Source organism: Phalacrocorax carbo, chromosome 3 (assembly GCF_963921805.1).
Source record: "Phalacrocorax carbo chromosome 3, bPhaCar2.1, whole genome shotgun sequence".
NCBI lineage: Eukaryota > Metazoa > Chordata > Aves > Suliformes > Phalacrocoracidae > Phalacrocorax > Phalacrocorax carbo.
This window is the reverse complement of record NC_087515.1, coordinates 93,904,843-93,924,575: the sequence shown is the minus strand read 5'-3', so window position 1 is coordinate 93,924,575 and position 19,733 is coordinate 93,904,843. Positions and strand designations below refer to the sequence as shown.

Sequence of the window (19,733 nt, the reverse complement as noted above, 5' to 3'; positions counted from 1 at the left end):
AGTAAAAGCTTTTTGTCTACCTTTCAAGAGAGCATCCTCTGATACATCAGAATTAAGAAACAGCCTGGCAATTGTCGAGAGTTTTTTGACCCTGCTTTTCTCCTTTCTTTCATTTCCCCCACTGCCCCCTACAGATACAAGAGGTTTCACGTTGCAAAACTTGACATGATAGGAGCAGTATTCTGCTCAAATTACAATTTCTTCTTGTTCAAACTCTGTGTAGCTTGAACAGGCACAAGTTATTTATAGATGGTCTGTGTTGCTTCTTCATTTTGATATTCCTTCTCCCTTCATGTCTTTCAGTGACTGCCCCATTAGCAAACGAGTGTACGGAATGGAACTTTGTTGCGTAAATGCACTTTTGTGTGGAATTAGTACAAAGAGGCTTCCTGGTAACATTGACAAACAGGAAACTCAACAGACTTGTAAAGCTCTTGAAAATAGTCACAAACCTTGGTTTTGTCTGGCTGATGCTGGAAATGAAGGATTTTGGAGACTTAACTTGTCAGTCTTGGCTTTGTAAACTGGTCTGGTGACCTACAGCAGTTAAAAAAAAAAAATAAGAAAAGAAACACTAATTATTTCACTATATCACGGAAAGCGCTCGGGCAGGATGGACCACCGAAGCCATGCAAGAGAGCTGTAAGAAAAGCAGTTCTACAGTCCTGTTATGAAACCTACCCAGCAACAGGTGTGGAAAGCAAATAAACGCATTAGTCTTTTTAGTTCTGAAATTGCCAAGCAAGAGATCAGGGTCAAATTTGGTTTAGCTGTAGAGTTAACGCATGAAGATGGACATGTTATTTGAGGTAGGGTTATTTGTTTAGGGGTCAGAGAAGTATTTCCATGCATTTTACCTCCATGGTGAATTGTGTTTTCAAGTTCATGTAATGCTTCGTGATCAATGGTCTCTGAGGAACTGACACGAGCACTTACACTACAAGCCGTATGACAAAAGCTAGTTACGGGCTCATCGTGTTCAAAAGCAGGATTAATCCTTACAGCGTTTTCTGAATTGCAGCTGTTGAGAGTAGAACTTCTACAATGCAGAACATTTTTGTTTAGGTAAGATTTAAAATTGCAAAAGAAAAAAGGAATATTTCAAAATGTGAAGAAAAAGGTGGTGAGCAGCTTACTGCAAGTTAGAGTTTCTTTTGCTTTTTCTTCTTAACTTAATAATTAAAATGATGAAAAGAAAAACAAGGCTTAGTAAGCCAAGAATGAGAGATTTGAAAATGAAGGGTTGTGTGGGTTCTGGAGCAAATTTTGCACAGCGCTGTCTTGGGTAAAGCTCGTGTCTACGTACAGGGCATCTGAAATAGGGAGAGGAAGAGAAAAATACACAGAACTTGAAGGCAGAAAAATACGGAGTACGTCAAATGAAAACAAAGGAAAATCTGCAATTAAATATAAACACAGTATTCCCAGTGCCATTCATTGTGATGTGTCTGTATGAAATAACGTGATTGATAATAGAGGAAAGAAAATACTCTTCTATTCATTAGAGTGAGTGTTAAACAAAAAGACACCGATACATTCTTTGCCAACCTACAAATTCTAAGGAAGTCGTGCATTTGGAACATCTCTGACAAATTTCTAGCCCCACAGATGAAGTTGAAATAACGTTTGTGGTTTAGAACCTTACAAGTTCAGGTGTGGTTTGGAGGAATGTCTGAACACATCTTTGAAGCCCATGCGCTGTTTATTGGTGATTTTAATCTGAGTAGTGAGGTCTGAAATTAGAGCTTTACTACAAATAGCTCCCTTCAAAGCAAGGGAGAAGGTTGCCGTATTTTATGGGAGAACACAGGGGTTCCAGTTAGTGGAAAAACTAGCGTGGTTCTGAGTCAACTCACAAGCAAAACAAGTGCTTAACTAAAACAAGTGGTAGCCTATAATTTTCCTTCTGCAGACTCTACAAGTTTGCACAAGCTGGCAGCCTGAGACTGGCGGTAAGTTTGTAACTGGCTGTAATCCACACAAAGGTTCATTTATTACTTTTAATACTTTCTATCATTCCAAATGATGGTTCGGTTATCGCTGCACATCAGGTCAGGGCTTTTCTGAAATGGAAGGGCGTTATCTTCCACAGTGCGTTGGTCTTGGAGTAGTAGGCTACACCCTCTGCTACTTAAGTTTTGAAGAGGACCTCTTTATCTCACAGGCTCATTTCTAGTACGAAATAGTGCAGCTGCACTACTGCGACTCCTCTAGTCAGAAATTTAGCAGTAACTGTGGTGAATTCAGTATAATCTTCTATTATCTCTGTGACACCCACTGCAGGAAATGAATTATGGCAGTTATGTTGTTACAGTGAAATTATCACATGAATAATTTGCTCAGTAGTCTTATTTTTCAACATTAATCCTAAATACACTAAAAGCTGTATCGTTAACCCAGTGAAGTCAGAAGTCAGAAGATGATCCCTGAGGTCCCTTCCAACCTGTGATTCTGTGATTCTGTAATAAACAAGTGCAAGAATTGTAACTTCTTTCTTGCTTATACATGTGGCTGGTCAACTACCATGTGCCTGTCTCTGCCAGCGCTTCACGTAATGCTCTGGACACTCTAGCCTTACAGTGAGGTAAAGCCTGATGGTCTTTTAAATGAGGATTAATATGTCAAGTACCGTGGTAGTTCTCAATATTGGCTTAACATGGTTTCATGTAAAAATTGTTACGGAATGTGTTTGCAGTCACGTGGAGCTGCTAATCTTCAAGTTTTTCCCAGAAAGCCCTGAAAGCAGCCTCAGCTTTCACGTGCTTAATTGGGTGGTCTGGAATCAGAACAGTGCTCATAGGCATGGTTGTAAGAACATAGATTTCCTTTTTAATACAACTTAGAAAAAAATCCTTAAATTCTCTTAATTTCTTAAATACTATTGTGTAGTCGATAGCAAAAACTGTGGATGCGTTATTTCATTTTTCCAAGATGTATTTGGAAATCCGAAAAGAATCCATGGTTTCGTACTTGTCACCTCTGCTGACGATGCTGAACTGGTAATAAATTTCTAAAGCATTTCTAAAATAACTAGATCGTGACGTTCTGTGTGTACTGACACACAGAAATTGATTTATCCATAGTGAGATTATTCATACTGAAGCACCGTATTGCAATGTAGCTTAAAGTGTCTGAATATTGAAGTCTTGTCTTATTAGCATAGTTTATGCTGTTAAAAAATAGATACTCGCTCTGCTTGTCCATGCAATAGACATGTCAGGGGTCCATTAACAGGATTCACATTAAGCACCGTGTATTTACCTGCAGACGGCTCCTCTTCCTGGAACTAACTCACATTTCCCACCGTTGACACAAAGGTGGGGTTCCAGCTCACACAGGCTCCGACAGGGTAATCCGTCTTGGCTTGCGTACCCAGGTTTACAAAGGCAGTCAGCCTCTTTTGTCCACTCGTTCGTTATGCATTCAGAAAACTGGTCACACGCCATGAATTTGCATGGGTCTGCCCGATCAGCTGTAAAGGATGGGTAAATCATTAATTGATGCATCACCCCAAAGTAACTTGGCAGGATTTGCGGCAGCTAGAGAAAACAATTCACATTTACTGACCTGCTACTTGTGCATGTTAATAGGGGGATGTAGTCTAGCATAAAAGGGCACACATCCTTCTTTATGTAGATGACCCAGCAAGCATGCGAGCTTGTATTTACCTGTACCTTCGTTTAGCCCATCGCTGCAATTTCATTTTCATCTCACTGACAAGGATTTTCACATTTGGATATTTTTATCCTTTTTTTTTTTTTTTTAATCTAAATACTAGGTTTATACACACGGGTACTATGCGACAGCTTTGCATATGTGTAAGAAATAATTTCAACTGTAATCATCTTAAACACATAATTCAGGACATATTAAAGGGAGGGAAATAGATTACTGAACACTGCACAATGCCTTGAGGACTGCAGCCTAGAAATACTGACGCTGTCTACACAAGATGTGTGCTTGCAGAGCTTTTGTGAAAGTGATGTGTTAGCACTGGGAAAACTTGCTTTTTAAATTTTTTTAAATATTAGTAAGGGATGCCTCTGTGAGGTTAAGTGAAAATGAGTTGTCTGATGTTCATAGGAAGGTTCAAATCAGAACCAGCTTAAAATCCTAACTTCACCTGTCACACAAGTCTCTTTCTCCTTTCCCATTCTCTGCTTCTTACTGGAAATGAAAAAAAGACCCAGAAGGAGTCGTTTTAACCCTGTGCTCAGCCCAGCTGTGTGCTGGCGGCGTGATGAGGACGACGGCTGCATCCACCCATCTCGTCCCACGGAGGCGGTTTCCTGCGTACTTGGGGTAAAGCCCTCAGAAGGCAAAAGATGAGAAGCAGACCGGGGGGGTACAAATTCTGTTCCTGCCAGCAAACAGTTTCAGTAGATGTGTGGATCCAGAAAGATGGGGATGTGGGGGGAGTGTACAAAGACAAGAAAGGAGGGCACAGAGAAGGACGTGAGAGCAGACACACAGCGAAGAGCTGGGCTACACAGGACACCAGGTCCTATTCAGAGGAAGTTTGCACCCGTAGTCTTAGCTGTAGAGAGGAACTGGGTCTCTGGTCTGGTCTATAGAAATAAAAATCACTTAATACATCAGTGCAGAAGAAAACTGGCCTTTTTTTTAGTTATGTGGGCTTAAAATTTCTTAAGAAGAAAAATCTGCACTTTAGAAAGAAGTTTCGTACTGGATATTGCAGCTAGCGCCTGTAGGTATAATCTGGGCTGAGAATTTTCTTCTGGAGCCTTTTCATGGCCCTTGATGCTCTGGAGTACTAATTTCAATGAAAAATGAGCATCACATTCTTTATAGTAGTACTGGAAATCTCAGGCACACACCAGGGTGTGCTTAACTGGTAGAAATTAATCCAGCAGAGCTGTCTGCTTTTAACCCCTCTATAATTCCATGGCTAGTTTCTTTTTTTTTTTTAATTTAAGACTAGCGAGTTTTAGCCTGCTCGATTTCCCTTTGCTGTATGCAACGTGCATGTTAATTTGGGATCGACTTTGCTCCTGGACTGTAAACATATGTATGTGTGAACTCTAACAACAGGGCATCAAAGTAATGCAATAAATTACAAGGGTAACTTTATTGTCAGGCAAACGCATGCTTATAGGTAGAAAACCCCTATATATATTCCAAGTGCTTTGCTCTGGTCGTCTGCTCTTCAGTAGAAGAGGAATTACAAATTTTAGTCTCTAATGAAAGAAAAACAGCTGGTAAATCAAAAGGCGATATTAGTTCTTACAGATTCTTTTTCTTATCCCGCACAGAATTGCACTCCAGGCAAAACCAGAACAGTTCTGAAGCAAAAACTGTTAATGAAAGGGTTTGTATGGTTGAGTAATTGATTAAAGCATTAACAGCTGCATTAGCTGCATGTCTCCTGTAAGTCTCTCCCCAGTTTTGATAGTCACAGTTTACCTTCATACTACTGGAAATAAAGGTTGATACTGGTGCTAGGAGTCACAGGCCCTGCCTAAGCATTGCCCGGGGTTGTGTGCTACAGCCCTGCTGCTTCCAGAAGCTGAAAGGTCTCAGCGCGTTTCTATTTGACAAGTAGAGTTTGGCATTTCACTTTTAGAGGGTAATTTTTTTGGTGAAAATGTTTCATTTTCCGTAATAAAGTGTTGGGCTGCATTCCTGCTATACTTTATCATCTTTTCTGTGTTTTCACTTTGTTTAGATTACAAAAAAAAAAGAAAATAAAAAGAATGCAGGTATTTTTAAAAGCCTGCTGTGTTATTTGTTATGGTATTATTTATGACCAGTGCAGTCAGCTCTTTGCAGCTGCTGAGTCTTGATACATATTTTAGACTGTCAGCTCCAATCGGGGTTTCAGTGTGGTATAACATTATTACCACTAGATGGCTCTTACTTTCACAGTAAATAGGAATTTGCTTAAATTACCGTAATCTACTAAACAGGTTGGGTCTTTTTTTCTGAAGTGAAAAGACAGTAGGGCTTTGAAACATCTGTGTGGGAATCTACTGGCTTCCTAAATGTAACTACTTCTATTTTGACATTTTACTACTGCTCATAAGCCTTGAAAGCATAGCTCTTTCAGCAAACTCATTCTGAATTTTCTTGAATTAATGTTGAAATACCATGTCAGTAAAGCAGCTGATGAAGATGAAAGATTTTTAAAATTTTTCTGTATTTGCTTTTTAGCAACTTTTTAATTAAAATTTCTTTTAATGAAAACTTACTACTAAAGCAGAGGGCATGTGGTAGCCCAAAGTTCATTCTTGCTAGTGAACTCATTTCTTACTTTATTCAGCAAAACTTCAGTTCATCGTGGCAGTTTTTGAAAGTTTAAATAACTGTGATTTTGTTAACTTTACCACACACTACCCATTCTCTTAGTGGCCACAAGGAGTCACATAAAAAGAAAACAGATTAGAAACTGCCTCCATGAATTGTAAATGGATTTTTTTTCTGTTGTTGCTGCTGTTCTGGAGTTGCCAGAATTCTGTCCATAAAAAGACAGCCTAACCAAAGCTGCTAAAGGCATCTGCATGCTAAGGTTTTGGTATCGTTCTTCTCTGTGCCGGTGAAACTGAATTCAGCCCTGAAATAACTACCAGAACCTGAAAATAGATCCAGGCTTTCATTTAATAAAATATATAGTTTTTTGAAAGCTTTAAGCTTCTGACATTGCAGTAGTGTCCAGATAAGTTGTAACTGACTTTCTACTGCAAAGACAACAGGCTTATTAGAAAGGTATTAAATCTGGAGGGATTCTGGAATTACAAACCTATGGAGTGCTACATATAGTAATGCTTTGGTCAGTGAGTATCTGTAGAATCCAATTATTCCCAGAAATGATCTCCTCCTGTCTTGAACTCTGTAGCCCTTTAAAAATAGATTTAATGATGCTCTGAACTGTGGTTTGCTTGAAACATTGCAAAAATCGTCGGGAATTATGTTTGTATGCTCAGATGCAAGACTTGCCTAAGTCACTCCTGTAAACCGCACACGAGCATTCTTTATACCTGCCTTCGCCCAGCACTTATTCTAGAGAGTTTTTAGTTCCCTACATTTGGCTCTGAAAAGCAGTTGGTGTGCATGCACAAACCAACACCTCCACCCAGCATTTCATTAGGGTATGAAAATAAGTCTGCAGACAATTTGCAACATCTTGGATTTTCTTATTACTCCTGATCACTGGGAGGCTATTGCTACTGTCGTTATTTCCAAAACGTTAATACTTCTGAAGCTGTATCAATCTGGAAAAGATTATCTGCTTGGTTTTGGTTTCGCACATACATTATTAGTTCACTCTTACCAGGCTCGATATCCAGGGAATAGCTGTCAATCTCCAAATTGAGGTGTTGGGCTGCAGCATCACAGAAATCTTCCAAAACGCAGTGTACTGCTTCCGTGATATTGTACGGCACTGTCCTGGCAAATTTCATTTTGCTATTCACGATCACACTTCCGTTCCTGAAGTTAAGTATTTCCAGTTGCTTGAAGCCTGTAAGGTTGGACTGAAGGTATGGAAGTAGCTGCAAAACAGAAATTTGCCTTTATTTTAACTTACTGTCAATGTCTGCCTGCTATTAACTTCTTATAGTCACTTTTCATTATTGAGTACATGCACCACACACTTATTTCTCTAAATTTAATACAATTGTTAAACTCCACCACCAAATTTACTGTTCAGTTTAGCACTATCTTCTGGATTTTCGCATCTTTCTCAATAATGCATTGCAACGGATGGGCAGCAATTTCCCCTGTAATGAAATGCACGGCAATTGGGGAGTTTATTCATCTGGAAGAGAAAAAAAATCACCTCGCTCAAAAGCCAACTTTAATTATTTTCAAATGTTCAATCCAGGCAGGTTAGGGCATAGCATAATAGGCATGTTACTGAGCTGACCTGCTGCCCTATTGTACCCGTAGAGAAAATCCATATCTAATCACATTCGCCCTGCTAATCTATGATATATTTTAAAAGGCCTATTTTTAAATCCAGCATGTAGACATAAGCCTTAGATGTAATCAGCCCTGCTGTACTGTTGACATGAATCTAAGAAAAAGCCAAATAAATTACATGTCAGGCATATATCTGGAGTCTCTTGAACAAGCAAAAACATTCATTACTGACTTCATAAAGTCTTTCTTCGTACCCTGAGAGCATCCCAGGCTTATTGGTCCTTTAAAAATACAGCTTATCAGACTGAATTGTAGTAGGGTCTGATATTGTTAAAATATCGAGCTCTTCAGTGTATTTCTTTAAACTGTGCCCAACTATTACATACGTTGTTCAAGTTGATATTCACCCACCAATTGCATGAACTGTTGTTCTAGTGCTTTGTATTCTGGCGAGCTCCTGTTGAAGAGGTCATCAGAAAAGTGCATGTTGGTTACCCTCAGGCTGAAGAAAACCACTAGCTCCTTGCCTTTGGCTGCAGTTGTCATGGAGCTGGTGGTTACATACTTCAGCGTAGGAGCTGGGGTGGCTTCTGCAGGCTCAGTTGTCAGCACTGAGATATAACCGCTGCCATGCTCTGCTTCATCCAGTGCCTCTGTGCTCATCACACCGACGTAATCTAACTCGGCAGCAATATCCTTCACTCCTGTCCCGGTGCCATCGGGGGGAACGCTCTCTGGTGTGGGTACCGAGGAGTCTGGTACTTCGAGAGACTGTTCGATGACCTGAGAGTGGCTGTAGGATGGGCTGGTTGCTGCAGGCAGTGGTGCTGTTTGGGCTGATGGTAGCATGTCTGTAATAACATCTTCAAGCTGCACGGTAGAGAGATCACTTGAACCAATAAAGAAAGGCAATGTTTTGTAACTGCTGGTTGTAACTAAAATGTCATCGCCTGATGATTCCGGTTCATCCATGAACTTAACTGCTGCAGAAAAACAGGGGAAAAACAAATAGCTATTTTGAAAAGCAAGCATAACAAACATCAAGCATGGAAATAACAGGTGTATTGTATTTCCACTGAAGCGTTTTTAAAAACAAGATTTAACACTATGTAAACATGAAAATGTTATTTCCATCACCAAGGAAGGACTACTGGAGTAAAACACCTCATCCACATGTTTGAGTGATGAGATTTCTGTGGGTGCTGTGTGTAAATAATAATTATACTTGGTAAATATTTCCCAAGCCAATCCAAACCGCATTCTTGTTTTGAAGGTACGTAATCACACTGTCAATTTATATTGACTGAAGGAGTAGATTGCAGCTTTGAGCTGTCTGCTCAGATCAGTTGCATGCCGGAGTCATTCTGTTCCCCTCTGCAAGAGGTTAAAGCTTTGATTTGCTAGTATTCATAAAATGTGGTTAAGAAAAACAGTACAGCCTCTTCAGATGCAAACTGTGTCAATTTACCTAAAGGACAATAGCACCAGTGAAAACAACTTCAAACCTTAAGAAACCACCTGCTGCACCTGAAGTAGCCATCTGATCCAGATGCTGAACTTCTATAAGGTCCCCACTGGGGCTTGGCGTGGATCTAGGGTGTGTGATAGCTGTGGCTGAAGTCCAGATCTAAAGCACGATGACTGAGACTCTTTGAATTTGGCTTGCAGCTACCCAGCCACAATGAATTGGCAGAAACAACAGCTTCCAAGCAGCAGCCATCTACCCAAGATGGCAACTTTGTCCTTTTCCAGTGATACACATATGTGGGCTCTTCACACAGGACTTTTAGCAGCCCCCTACCGGCAAAATAACTTATCAGCTGATAGGAAAGAAGTTTTTGTCCGGTTGATGAACTCTTCCATTTTGTATGTACTAATTTCCTCCCAGTGGCCAATGAAAGCACTAGGGCAGAGCAAACTTTTGCAGTAGGAATAACCCCACTGAAGGAGGTGGCAACTATCCTGTCCATGGCATAAGAGTTGCCCGTGCATGTTCTTTGTGTCCCTTTGCATTTCTTTGCTTCTAAATGAATGAGGTCCAATCATCTGCTTATTGTATTGCTGTTTCCAGGAACAAATGTATATTTTAAACAAAGAAAAGCTTAATACGAGATAGCTCTCTGTTTTCCTGACACTGTTAATTTAACAGCACATACTAGCTCTTTGATTCCTCCCTGCAGATACAGTGCCTTGGTGGCATAATGTGGATTTTTTTCTATATAGCCATATATAGCCCCATTCTGCTAAGCTGACTGCATTTCTCAAATCAGCAAAGAATTGCTCTAAGGCACTCTGTGTGGTTTTACTAGAATTAGATGCTTGAAAAAAATTTTCTCCCATATGGTTACCACTTGGTATAAACTTATGTTAAGAGCTGCTACATATATATTTTTTCTCCTTTATCATTTGTTTCATTATGTATGTTGCAGTATATGTATGCTGGTGTAAAAAGATAAAACACATGCTAATGAAATAATACAAAATAATAAATAGTATAATATAGAAACATATACAAAATTAATATATGTAAACAATAAATAGTATTAATAGACACTTTGCCATCTGGAGGGACCTGGACAAGCTTGAGAAGTGGGTCTCATGAGGTTCAACAAGGCCAAGTGCAAGGTCTTGCACCTGGGCCAGGGCAACCCCCAGTATCTATATAGGCTGGGGGATGAAGCGGTTTAGAGCAGCCCTGCAGAGAGAAACTTGGGAATACTGGTGGAGGAAAAGCTGGACATGAGCCGACAATGTGCACTCACAGCCCAGAAGGCCAGCTGTACCCTGGGCTGTGTTGAAGCATGGCCAGCAGGCTGAGGGAGGTGATTCTGCCCCTCTACTGCGCTCTGGTGAGACCCCACCTGCAGCATTGTGTCCAGCTCTGGAGCCCTCAGCACAGGAAAGACATGGACCTGTTGGAGCGGGTCCAGAGAAGGGCCACAAAAATGATCAGGGGGCTGGAGCAGCTCCCCTATGGGGAAAGGCTGAGACAGTTGGGGTTGTTCAGTCTGGGAGAAGAAAAGGCTCCGGGGAGACCTTATTGCAGTCTTTCAGTACTTAAAGGGAGCTTATAAGAAAGATGGGGACAGACTTTTTAGTAGGGCCTGCTGTGACAGGACAAGGGGCAGTGGTTTTAAACTAAAAGAGGGCAGATTCAGAGTAGATGTAAGGAACAAATTTTTTACTATGAGATTGGTGAAACGATGGCACAGGTTACCCCAAGAGGTGGTAGATGCCCCATCCCTGGAAACATTCAGTTTGGACAGGTCTCTGAGCAACCTGATCTAGTTAAAGATGTCCCAGCTCATTGCGGGGGGAGGGTTTGACTAGACAACGTTTAAGGGTCCCTTCCAACCTAAACTATTCTATGATTCTATGAACAGTAATAAAATAACTAAAACATAATAGACTGAGCAGTGGTTAAACTATTGGAGTAGGCTGTAAAAGAGCTAGATTTACTTTTTGGTTCCTCTTCTAACCCCTCAGGACTCTTGAGAACATGCCTTCGTGGTGTATTGGTCTCACTTCTAGAAGGCATTTAAAAATGAGATGCATCCTCAAAGTTGGTCATCTTTGTTCCCTTTTTAGTCAATAGAGAGACATTTATCTCACATTAAAAAAACCCACCCAAACATATGCTGGATCTTCTGAAATGTCTGTATCTTTCTGTTAACTTCAGAATATACACAACAAATTTATGTAAGATGCCTGATTTTCCCCGTCGTTAGAAGTTAAAGTCCCCTCTAATTTCTGTTATCTAAATCAATCTCTGCAACTCCTTGTATCATTTTTGAGGTTCACTGATTTCTCTGGGGTGCCCAAGTATTAGAGTGATAAGGACTATTACAGTTTTTTGAAAAAGGGAAACAACTTTCCGTTGTGGTGTAGTTTGGCACTACCAGCAGGGCGGTGTGGTTCTGGCTCTGGTGAAAGGTCAGTGAGTTTTACTCTGGAATACCAGTAACATGGTGTTACTGGAGTGTTCCTCCTCTCAGGAGAGGAAACTTAGAAACTCTCAGTTCTAAGGTTTTCCATTTGTTGCAAGTGTTTTGTGTGCCTCGGCTAAGGCAAGAACTAGGGGGTCTTTGTCTGTTCTGCGGGTAGTGACCTTCTAGAAACAATTTCCCCAAATAACCTGGATATTCTGAAGCAGAACTCCTCAGATAAATGAGCCTGGAAGGATCATTACTGCATGTGCTTCTGTTTATGCAGTTACTAGTAAATAATCAGTACTACATCAGTAGCTATTGCAAATGTTATTCCGTTACCAATAACCCCATCTGAAAGCACAATGTATTTTAGGACTCTTTTTAACAGGTATTGAGTAACAGAAACTAACATTGTGTTTCGGTAAGGTGCTGAGGAATATCAGGAACATCTTGCTAGAGCAAAGTTCATCACCGCAGCAGCACATGTTCTCATAACTACACACAAAAAAGCGTTGTAGAAACAAGACGGGGACTAGTCTGACAGGGTAGTCAGGGAAAGGACGCTCCCACATTTGCTGCTTTCTGGATGTGCAAAATATTGCAAGTTGTAAGGCAAATGCCTGCAAGCTGCTCCCCCTCTTTTGAAGACCAGGTTATTAGCTACTGTTACATTTTCTTGCAGGATTCCCCTGTTATCTTGCAGCAGAAAGCAGAGCAGTCAGCCAAGATGCTTCTTCCAAACACTTCCCAAAACGGCCTGGACAGCTGCTGCTGATGGACATTTTGTTATGCTTCGGCACACGGGAACAAATCAGTATGAGCTGGGTGCTGCCACGGTTTTCCAGAGACCAGGTTTTAGGGGAGGCAGCTGTAAAGCAGCGGCATGCCACAGGGGGAGCCTATTTTGCCCTAAACACTAGCTGGCTGATGGTAAATTACTGAAGATCACTCATCTCTGTCAGTATTTACTACCCCTTTCCCATACTGGACAAGGCAAATTTTAATGGTTAATTTTGTTGCCTTCATCTGCATGCGTGAAAACATTTTTGTCCAAGTGCCTCATTTTAACTGGCAGAATATTTGGAAGCCAGAATGATTTAGTTGACAAAAAATATCACTTGATAAGAGACATATATTTCGCCTATTTTGGGTTTCATATTTACGTTTGGGTTCTAATCCCATATTTATCAGCAGTGAACCACTGGAATCAATGGAACCAACCTGGTAGCATAAAACCTGAGCAAGTGAGGTCAGGATGTTTGGATTTGCCCTGAGGATCAGGAGTGCCCAGTCCTGTGGCCCTTAGGGGAAAAGCATTCTGCCAGGTTATGAAATAGTTCCTTACCTTTCACAAGATGAGCTCCTCCCCCTCCCTCCCAGATCCCGTGTCTGTTCATGACTGAAGTGCACAAAATAACAAGCGAGCTTCGAGTGCAGGTGATTGTGGAAAAGACTCTGAAGTACACTGCTAATATGCTAATATGAAGCATCTGTGTTGGACGGGATCCAGAAAAACCCTAAGTGCTGCATTCTCCTTCACTGTGAGCCCAGACTGCGGTGATCTGGAAGCACAACAGGACCACAAAGTAAGTGCAGCAAATTGCCCTTTAAACTAGCGCAGTTGTGCAGTCTCCTTTTATTTGTTGTGACGTGTAATTTGCACTACTGAAAGTATAACACAAGAGCTACAGTCCTAGTGCCTCCGGTCCTAGAGAGTAGCCAAAAATTAATAGCAAAGCGCGCTGTGGACCCTGGGGTTGTGCAAGCCGCATGGTACGCCAAACGCTGCACCACAGCTTGATGCCCTAATACTTCATTGAGAACTTGAGGTGCTTTTCTCTTGCCATGGCCTCGTGTTTCTTGTGTAATCAAGGATATGGACAGATTAGGAAAACAAAGCCTAGTGATGTTCTCTGTTTACAAAGCTCTTGCTGTTACTTGTTACGCTGATAAGGAGTGAGAGTCACTTGTTAGCTAAGGGAACTCAGGGCAGATTTCTTAGCATTAGTGCTTGAGGCATTAATGCAGGATGATCTACTGATAGGACGAACCTCCAGCTCCACAGATCAACCTTCTCTCAGCATGACAACATACACCTGAACATGTGATCGTGACGGCATTTCTTAGGTAGATTACATTTTAGAAAGAGGTAACTACAGGAGAAAGAAGTACTGAAATGGCTTTGAAATTGCAGCAAGATTAAAGCAGAATAACCATATATATATTATACATTTGGCATATAGCTCTGTGTGTGTATATATAATCTATACATAGATTATAGAGGTCTTCTGGCATCCTTTTATTACAAGCAAAGTAACTTAAAAGGCCTTGAGGGCGTATCAAGATGATCCCTATACATGTATCACTTGTTTTCATAAGATGCCAATTCTTATCAGTCACTGTCTCTCCAGCTGAGTTAGACAGTGGCTGACCACAGACATGGTGTTAGTCCCTTGCAATGTGAAAGCAAAGGGATTCACCTAAAAGGCTGCTGAGCACTTGGTGAAGCAAAACACCAGGGGTTACTGACCCCTTCTCTTGGCTGCACTTTGTCTAATGTGTGTCACACTCCTGCTGCAAGGCTTCCCTACACAAGTGACATATTCCAGTCAGCAGCAAACTGATTTGCAACTGGTTTTGCTGACCCATTCCACTGTCTACATGAGACTTTGATAAAAATCAGTCCAAAGGAGTTAAAAAATATGGATAAAACAAAGAAGATCTAGACATTGGGAATGAAAGAAACTCCTTTGCATAATGGTATTCAGTCTGGATATAAGAAATAATTTTTTTTACAATGAGGGTGGTGAAACACTGACACAGGTTGCCCGAGAGGTGGTAGATGCCCCATCCCTGGAAACATTCAAGGTCAGGCTGGACCTGGCTCTGAGCAACCTGATCTAGCTGAAGATGTGTCTGCTCACTACAGGGGGCTTGGACTAGACGGCCTTTAATGTTCTTTCCAATGCAAACTGTTCTATGTTTCTATGATTCTATATGCGCATATATATATATATTTAATTTTGAAACTGAACACAAAATACACTTAAAGTGGTTCATTGTAAAGCAATTATTTGTAAAACTTCACCCAGTTTGCCTTGTAGATTAGTTTTTTACAGTAGAGGGCTAAAGAAAACACAGGCAATTATTTTTTTGAAACCTCTAAAAGTACAAACACTGAATATTTAGGCATTCTTCACCTCAGCATATTTCATTTCAGCATACAGTTTGGTCTACAACATTATCATTCAGGTGTAGGGAACCACAGAAAGCACAAAATAAGATGCTGAAATCAAATATATCCCCAGAGTAACCATATGCAATATTAAACAATGGCACGGAATTAAAAATGGCTGTCAGCAATAAAAAATCTCAGCTCTAACTCTCCGCCACCACTTACCGTCCCACAAAGACGTTCACGGAACTCTCCAGATGTTTTTTTGTGTTACATGGACAAGGCAGGACAATATTGTACTGAGGAGAGTTTTATATCTAAAATTAAACTGTTGTTGGCAGAGATGTGTAAATGCTAAATTAAGAGGCAATTTCCTGAGTACATTGCTATATTAAATCTTTGTAAAAAGAGTTCTGCATGCAGGCATTTATTCCCAGCTGAGGAGTAAAATACATAGGTTTGACTTATCAGAAAAAATCAGCTGCCATTTTAACAACTTTATTTTAGGTATCTAATTAGTTGGTCTTCTTATATTTTTTAAAGTGAGGAAAACCCTCCTAATTGACCATGAATAAGGAATTATTGTTTGGGAAAGGTCAAATTGTCATGAGACATTTTTCTAGTGGGTTTGCATTAGTAAGCAGGCCCAGAAGGTTATACATTAAGAGGTCCTGACATTTCATTTCATTCATGAGCTTAATAAGCACTGGCATTTCCTATTGGCAATAGACAAATTTTCCAAGTCCACTGACAGATATTGTTCTGTATATGAAAGTTACAGTATTACAATGTATATATTTGTACACACGTTGGCTGAAGAAAATAACTAACAAAGGAAAAATTGTGCAATTAAAAGATTGATCCGTAATGCAGGATAAGAATCTCTTGATGGGCAGCTCTGCTGGTATAAATACCAGATGAACTGGTACAGCAAACAGCTGGATTCAAATTTACATATTTTTTGGTGCCTGAAATGCCACAAAATCCCTGGATGCAGGACTGTTGCGTACAAACAGATAAAGTGCAGATTTTGTGTTTGAGGTCTTTCATTTTTAACTAAGGCACAAGTAATATGAGGATCAAAAGAATTAAGAGAAGAGGGACATTAACCTAACGTGTCACAACAAATGCCTCACAGCACATAATTACTGATTAAATTTGTCTTTTTAACCGTAAAGCCAAGCCAGAAAAGCCAGAATGAACTACGGCTGTCGTTCTGTTTGTCTAGATGAACTCTCCAGAAGCCAGGTTCAGTGTCCACTGAAACCAACAGAACTCCTTCTCCTCTGACTCCAGTGAATCTCAGTTCACTGGGAGTGAACCCCATCTCTTCTCCATCTCCAGTTCTAAAAATTCTTGTCTCTCTTGACTTTTTTTCTCAGCATCCTCACTTAAACTTTTTGAGTAGTCTAATTTTTCACAGAACAGTCTGATAGCTGCAGCTTTAGCTCTGCTACTATGTGGTGCTCTGTTTAACCTATATAAGAAGCCTTCAGTTTATTCTGAAAATTTTCATACCTTGCAGCTGTGCTTCATAATCATGCTTTCACCACCAAAGATGCAAATAAATGTCATTCTGACATGATGTCACAAGAGGAGTATTTTCTAGCCTAATAAAATACTAATTAGTAATGATAAGCTCTTGTTATTCTCAGAACAATTCAGTTCTACATGACACTCTGAAAACTAAGAGGGTAATACAATATTTGCAAAATCAAGACCTGAAAGCTAAAATACTGTGGAATTCAGGGTGTTGAGCACTACAGCTTACTAACCTTTTCTATGTCCATTATGAAAGCATCTTCTAAAGGTGCTGCTTTAGCTGGGCTCCACACACTGGCATCAAGGCCCACCTTCTGTTTGTTGACAACTGGACAGCCAGCTGAACATGAGCCAGCAGTGTGCTCAGGACAGCCAAGAAGACCAATGGCATCCTGGCTTGTATCAGGAATAGTGTGGCCAGCAGGAGCAGGGAAGCAGTCATGCCCCTGTACTCGGCACTGGTGAGGCCGCACCTCGAGTACTGTGTGCAGTTTTGGGCCCCTCACTACAAGAAGGGCACTGAGGTGCTGCAGCGTGTCCAGAGAAGGGCAACAAAGCTGGTGAAGGGTCTGAAGAGCAAGTCTTATGAGGAGCGGCTGAGGGAACTGGGGTTGTTTAGCCTGGAGAAGGGGAGGCTGAGGGGAGACCTTATTGCTCTCTATACAACTACCTGAAAGGAGGTTGTAGCGAGGTGGGGGTCCGTCTCTTCTCCCAAGTAACAAGTGATAGGACGAGAGGAAATGGCCTCAAGCTGCACCAGGGGAAGTTTAGGTTGGATATTAGGAAAAACACCTTTGCTGAAAGGGTTGTCAGGCATTGGAACAGGCTGCCCAGGGAGGTGGTTGAGTCTCCATCCCTGGAGGTATTTAAAAGAAGGGTAGATGTGGTGCTTGAGGATATGGTTTAGTGGTGGACTTGGCAGTGATAGGTTAACATTGGACTCGATGATCTTAAGGGTCTTTTCCAACTTTAACTATTCTATGATTCAATGAACCCTGTTTTACTGATTTTCATGCTTAGCTGAGTAATTTGACCGGGACAACACTGTGTTTGATTTGGGAAGTTTGCTCCCAGACAGAGTTATGACATCACCCTCATCTGACTTCGGCTCTTTACAATGATTCCTTTTTATGGAGGTGAGTAGTATTATTTAGTTCTGCAATGACTGAAGAAATAAAAAAACCCAAAGAATTATTCACTTGTTCCTCAAAGATGTGTAAAGATTTAAAGTAAATCATTAAGATCAAAGCAAAGCCCTGACTACTTTTAGTTCCCTGCAACTTTTCCCTCAGTGCAGCTAATTCTGCCTGAGAGAAGCAGAATGATGCAGCTCGCAACAGCCTGAGTGCCCATAAACTCTTCACTGATGTAAGTTACTAATTTACTTGAGACAACACTGATGGTCTTACTCAACCCACACAAAGTTTTCAGTACAAAGAAAGAATTCCCTTTATGGAATGTCTGAGGGTTAATACTTTTGTTGATCCCTCTCTCCTTGGGAAATGCAAGCTCCCTTAACCTTCATGGAAGTCAGTCAGTAGCAGAAGGGAGTCACAGCTGCCTTTAGCAATTTCCTGTTTGGTCACTGTTCCTGTAAGAGCCCTCTGAAAGATCAGTTTCTTGTGCGATTACAAACTCATTTTTCCTTTGATTATCATTTTCACATGCATTGGCCAATGCATGGCTGAAAAATAGTAATTCAGCCTGCCATTTTCTGTTTTATTAAGGACTTTATTTACTTCGTTAACTATCTGCTAATAGTTTTCTCATTAAAGCTATTTGCATGTTTTTTGAATGAGCCAATTTCTTTAAAGCTTTGAAATAATGCAATAAATATATTCAATATATAATTTTTATTACTTTTTCAGCTTCAAAGTAGTAATTTAAATACAACAGATATAAATACAACAGACAGATACACAATTAACTGGGGAAGCTTACTTTGTAGACCTGTGTCAAATTCATATACTGAGAGACTTGAATGTTAAATGTTAATGACTGTCTTTGGCATTCTCATGTTTCAGCAGTTCTACAGGGTTAAACATTTCAGAAACACATAAGTACTTTGAACAGTACAGGAATAGCTTATGTTTAAAGCATCCCCAAAGCTCTGAATAGCAATGTTTTACTTCATTCTGCATGGAAACTATGCAGTAGAAGTATCTGCGGAAAAGAGACTGGAGAGCAGTCAGTGATAATCTGTTAAACCTGGGCCTGAACCATCATCCCACTACAATCTCTCCACTGACTTCAGGAGCTGCTGCACCTGGTTACAGTGACTGTTCTGCCTCTCTAAGACTCATAAAAGATGCAGAAATATCAATTTTCATCAGCACTCTTCTGACTACAGCAGAAGAAAAGTCAGTATTTCCATATTAATTGCTTTAGGCAGTTAACTATTCACACTCGCAATTAAGGGATTATAAAGTTGGATATTTAGGCAGTATTGTGGCATTTTATAAGAATACTATACAGACAGGTGTATAATTAATACCTTGTACGGACAGTAGGTCAGTGGTAGGTTATTTCCATAACACGACAAGTCACTTCTATCATTTACAGAATGTTTACCTCATCTGCTACTGAGATTGCCAGATAAAATGACATTCTAGTGCTCAAGCACTCTAAAAGTCAGTTTTCTGATTAAAGTCCTCACTAAAGAAATTAATCCAGATTAGAATGCTGTTGTGAATTAGGGGAATTAGTAAGTATATTTACAATGGAAACATGCTAAAAATGCCAGAGGCTGCTGTGACTACTATTTATTTTAAGCTATTTTGTATTGAAGTTCTGCACAATTTGCTACCATAGTAAAATCATATTCAAATGTGTCTTAAGTAAGTTACCATGATAAACTGAGAAGTCTGGACTTGATTGGTATTTACCTCAATAAATTAAAGAGAGAAACAAAACTGAGAAGCAGTGAATTTGCAAATATGAATATGCGTCTACAAATGAATGAAATCAAAGCTGAATAAGAGACACCTCACTTAAAACCACAGCTTCAGGAGGATTCTTATTCCCTTATGACTGTTGTTGACTGGTCTACAATTAAATTGGAAAAATTTATTTCATGAGTTTAAAATAACAAAGCCTGTGTGAAATAACCTAAAGCTTTATAAATACCTGGCAACATGAAGGAGCATCCATCTAAAAGTTGCAAATACTCCTGAATGCTACTGTAATGATTTTGGAATTCCCCAAATGGA

The 19,733-nt window shown here is 40.2% G+C and overlaps 1 protein-coding gene across 1 annotated transcript in view; it reads right to left on the bottom strand.

Annotated features, from left to right (window-relative positions):
* Window positions 1–456: 456 nt before the first annotated feature.
* The window catches only part of IMPG1 (interphotoreceptor matrix proteoglycan 1), a 64,201-nt gene continuing 44,924 nt past the window's right edge, over window positions 457–19,733 (bottom strand). The window contains exons 13-18 of the mRNA XM_064448636.1: window positions 8,290–8,861; window positions 7,289–7,508; window positions 3,262–3,472; window positions 1,137–1,313; window positions 858–1,039; window positions 457–537 (exon numbers count right to left, since the gene is read on the bottom strand). Of these exons, the coding sequence (XP_064304706.1) occupies window positions 506–537; window positions 858–1,039; window positions 1,137–1,313; window positions 3,262–3,472; window positions 7,289–7,508; window positions 8,290–8,861 (1,394 nt within the window). The 3' untranslated portion in view covers window positions 457–505. The remainder of the gene's footprint in view (window positions 538–857; window positions 1,040–1,136; window positions 1,314–3,261; window positions 3,473–7,288; window positions 7,509–8,289; window positions 8,862–19,733) is intronic.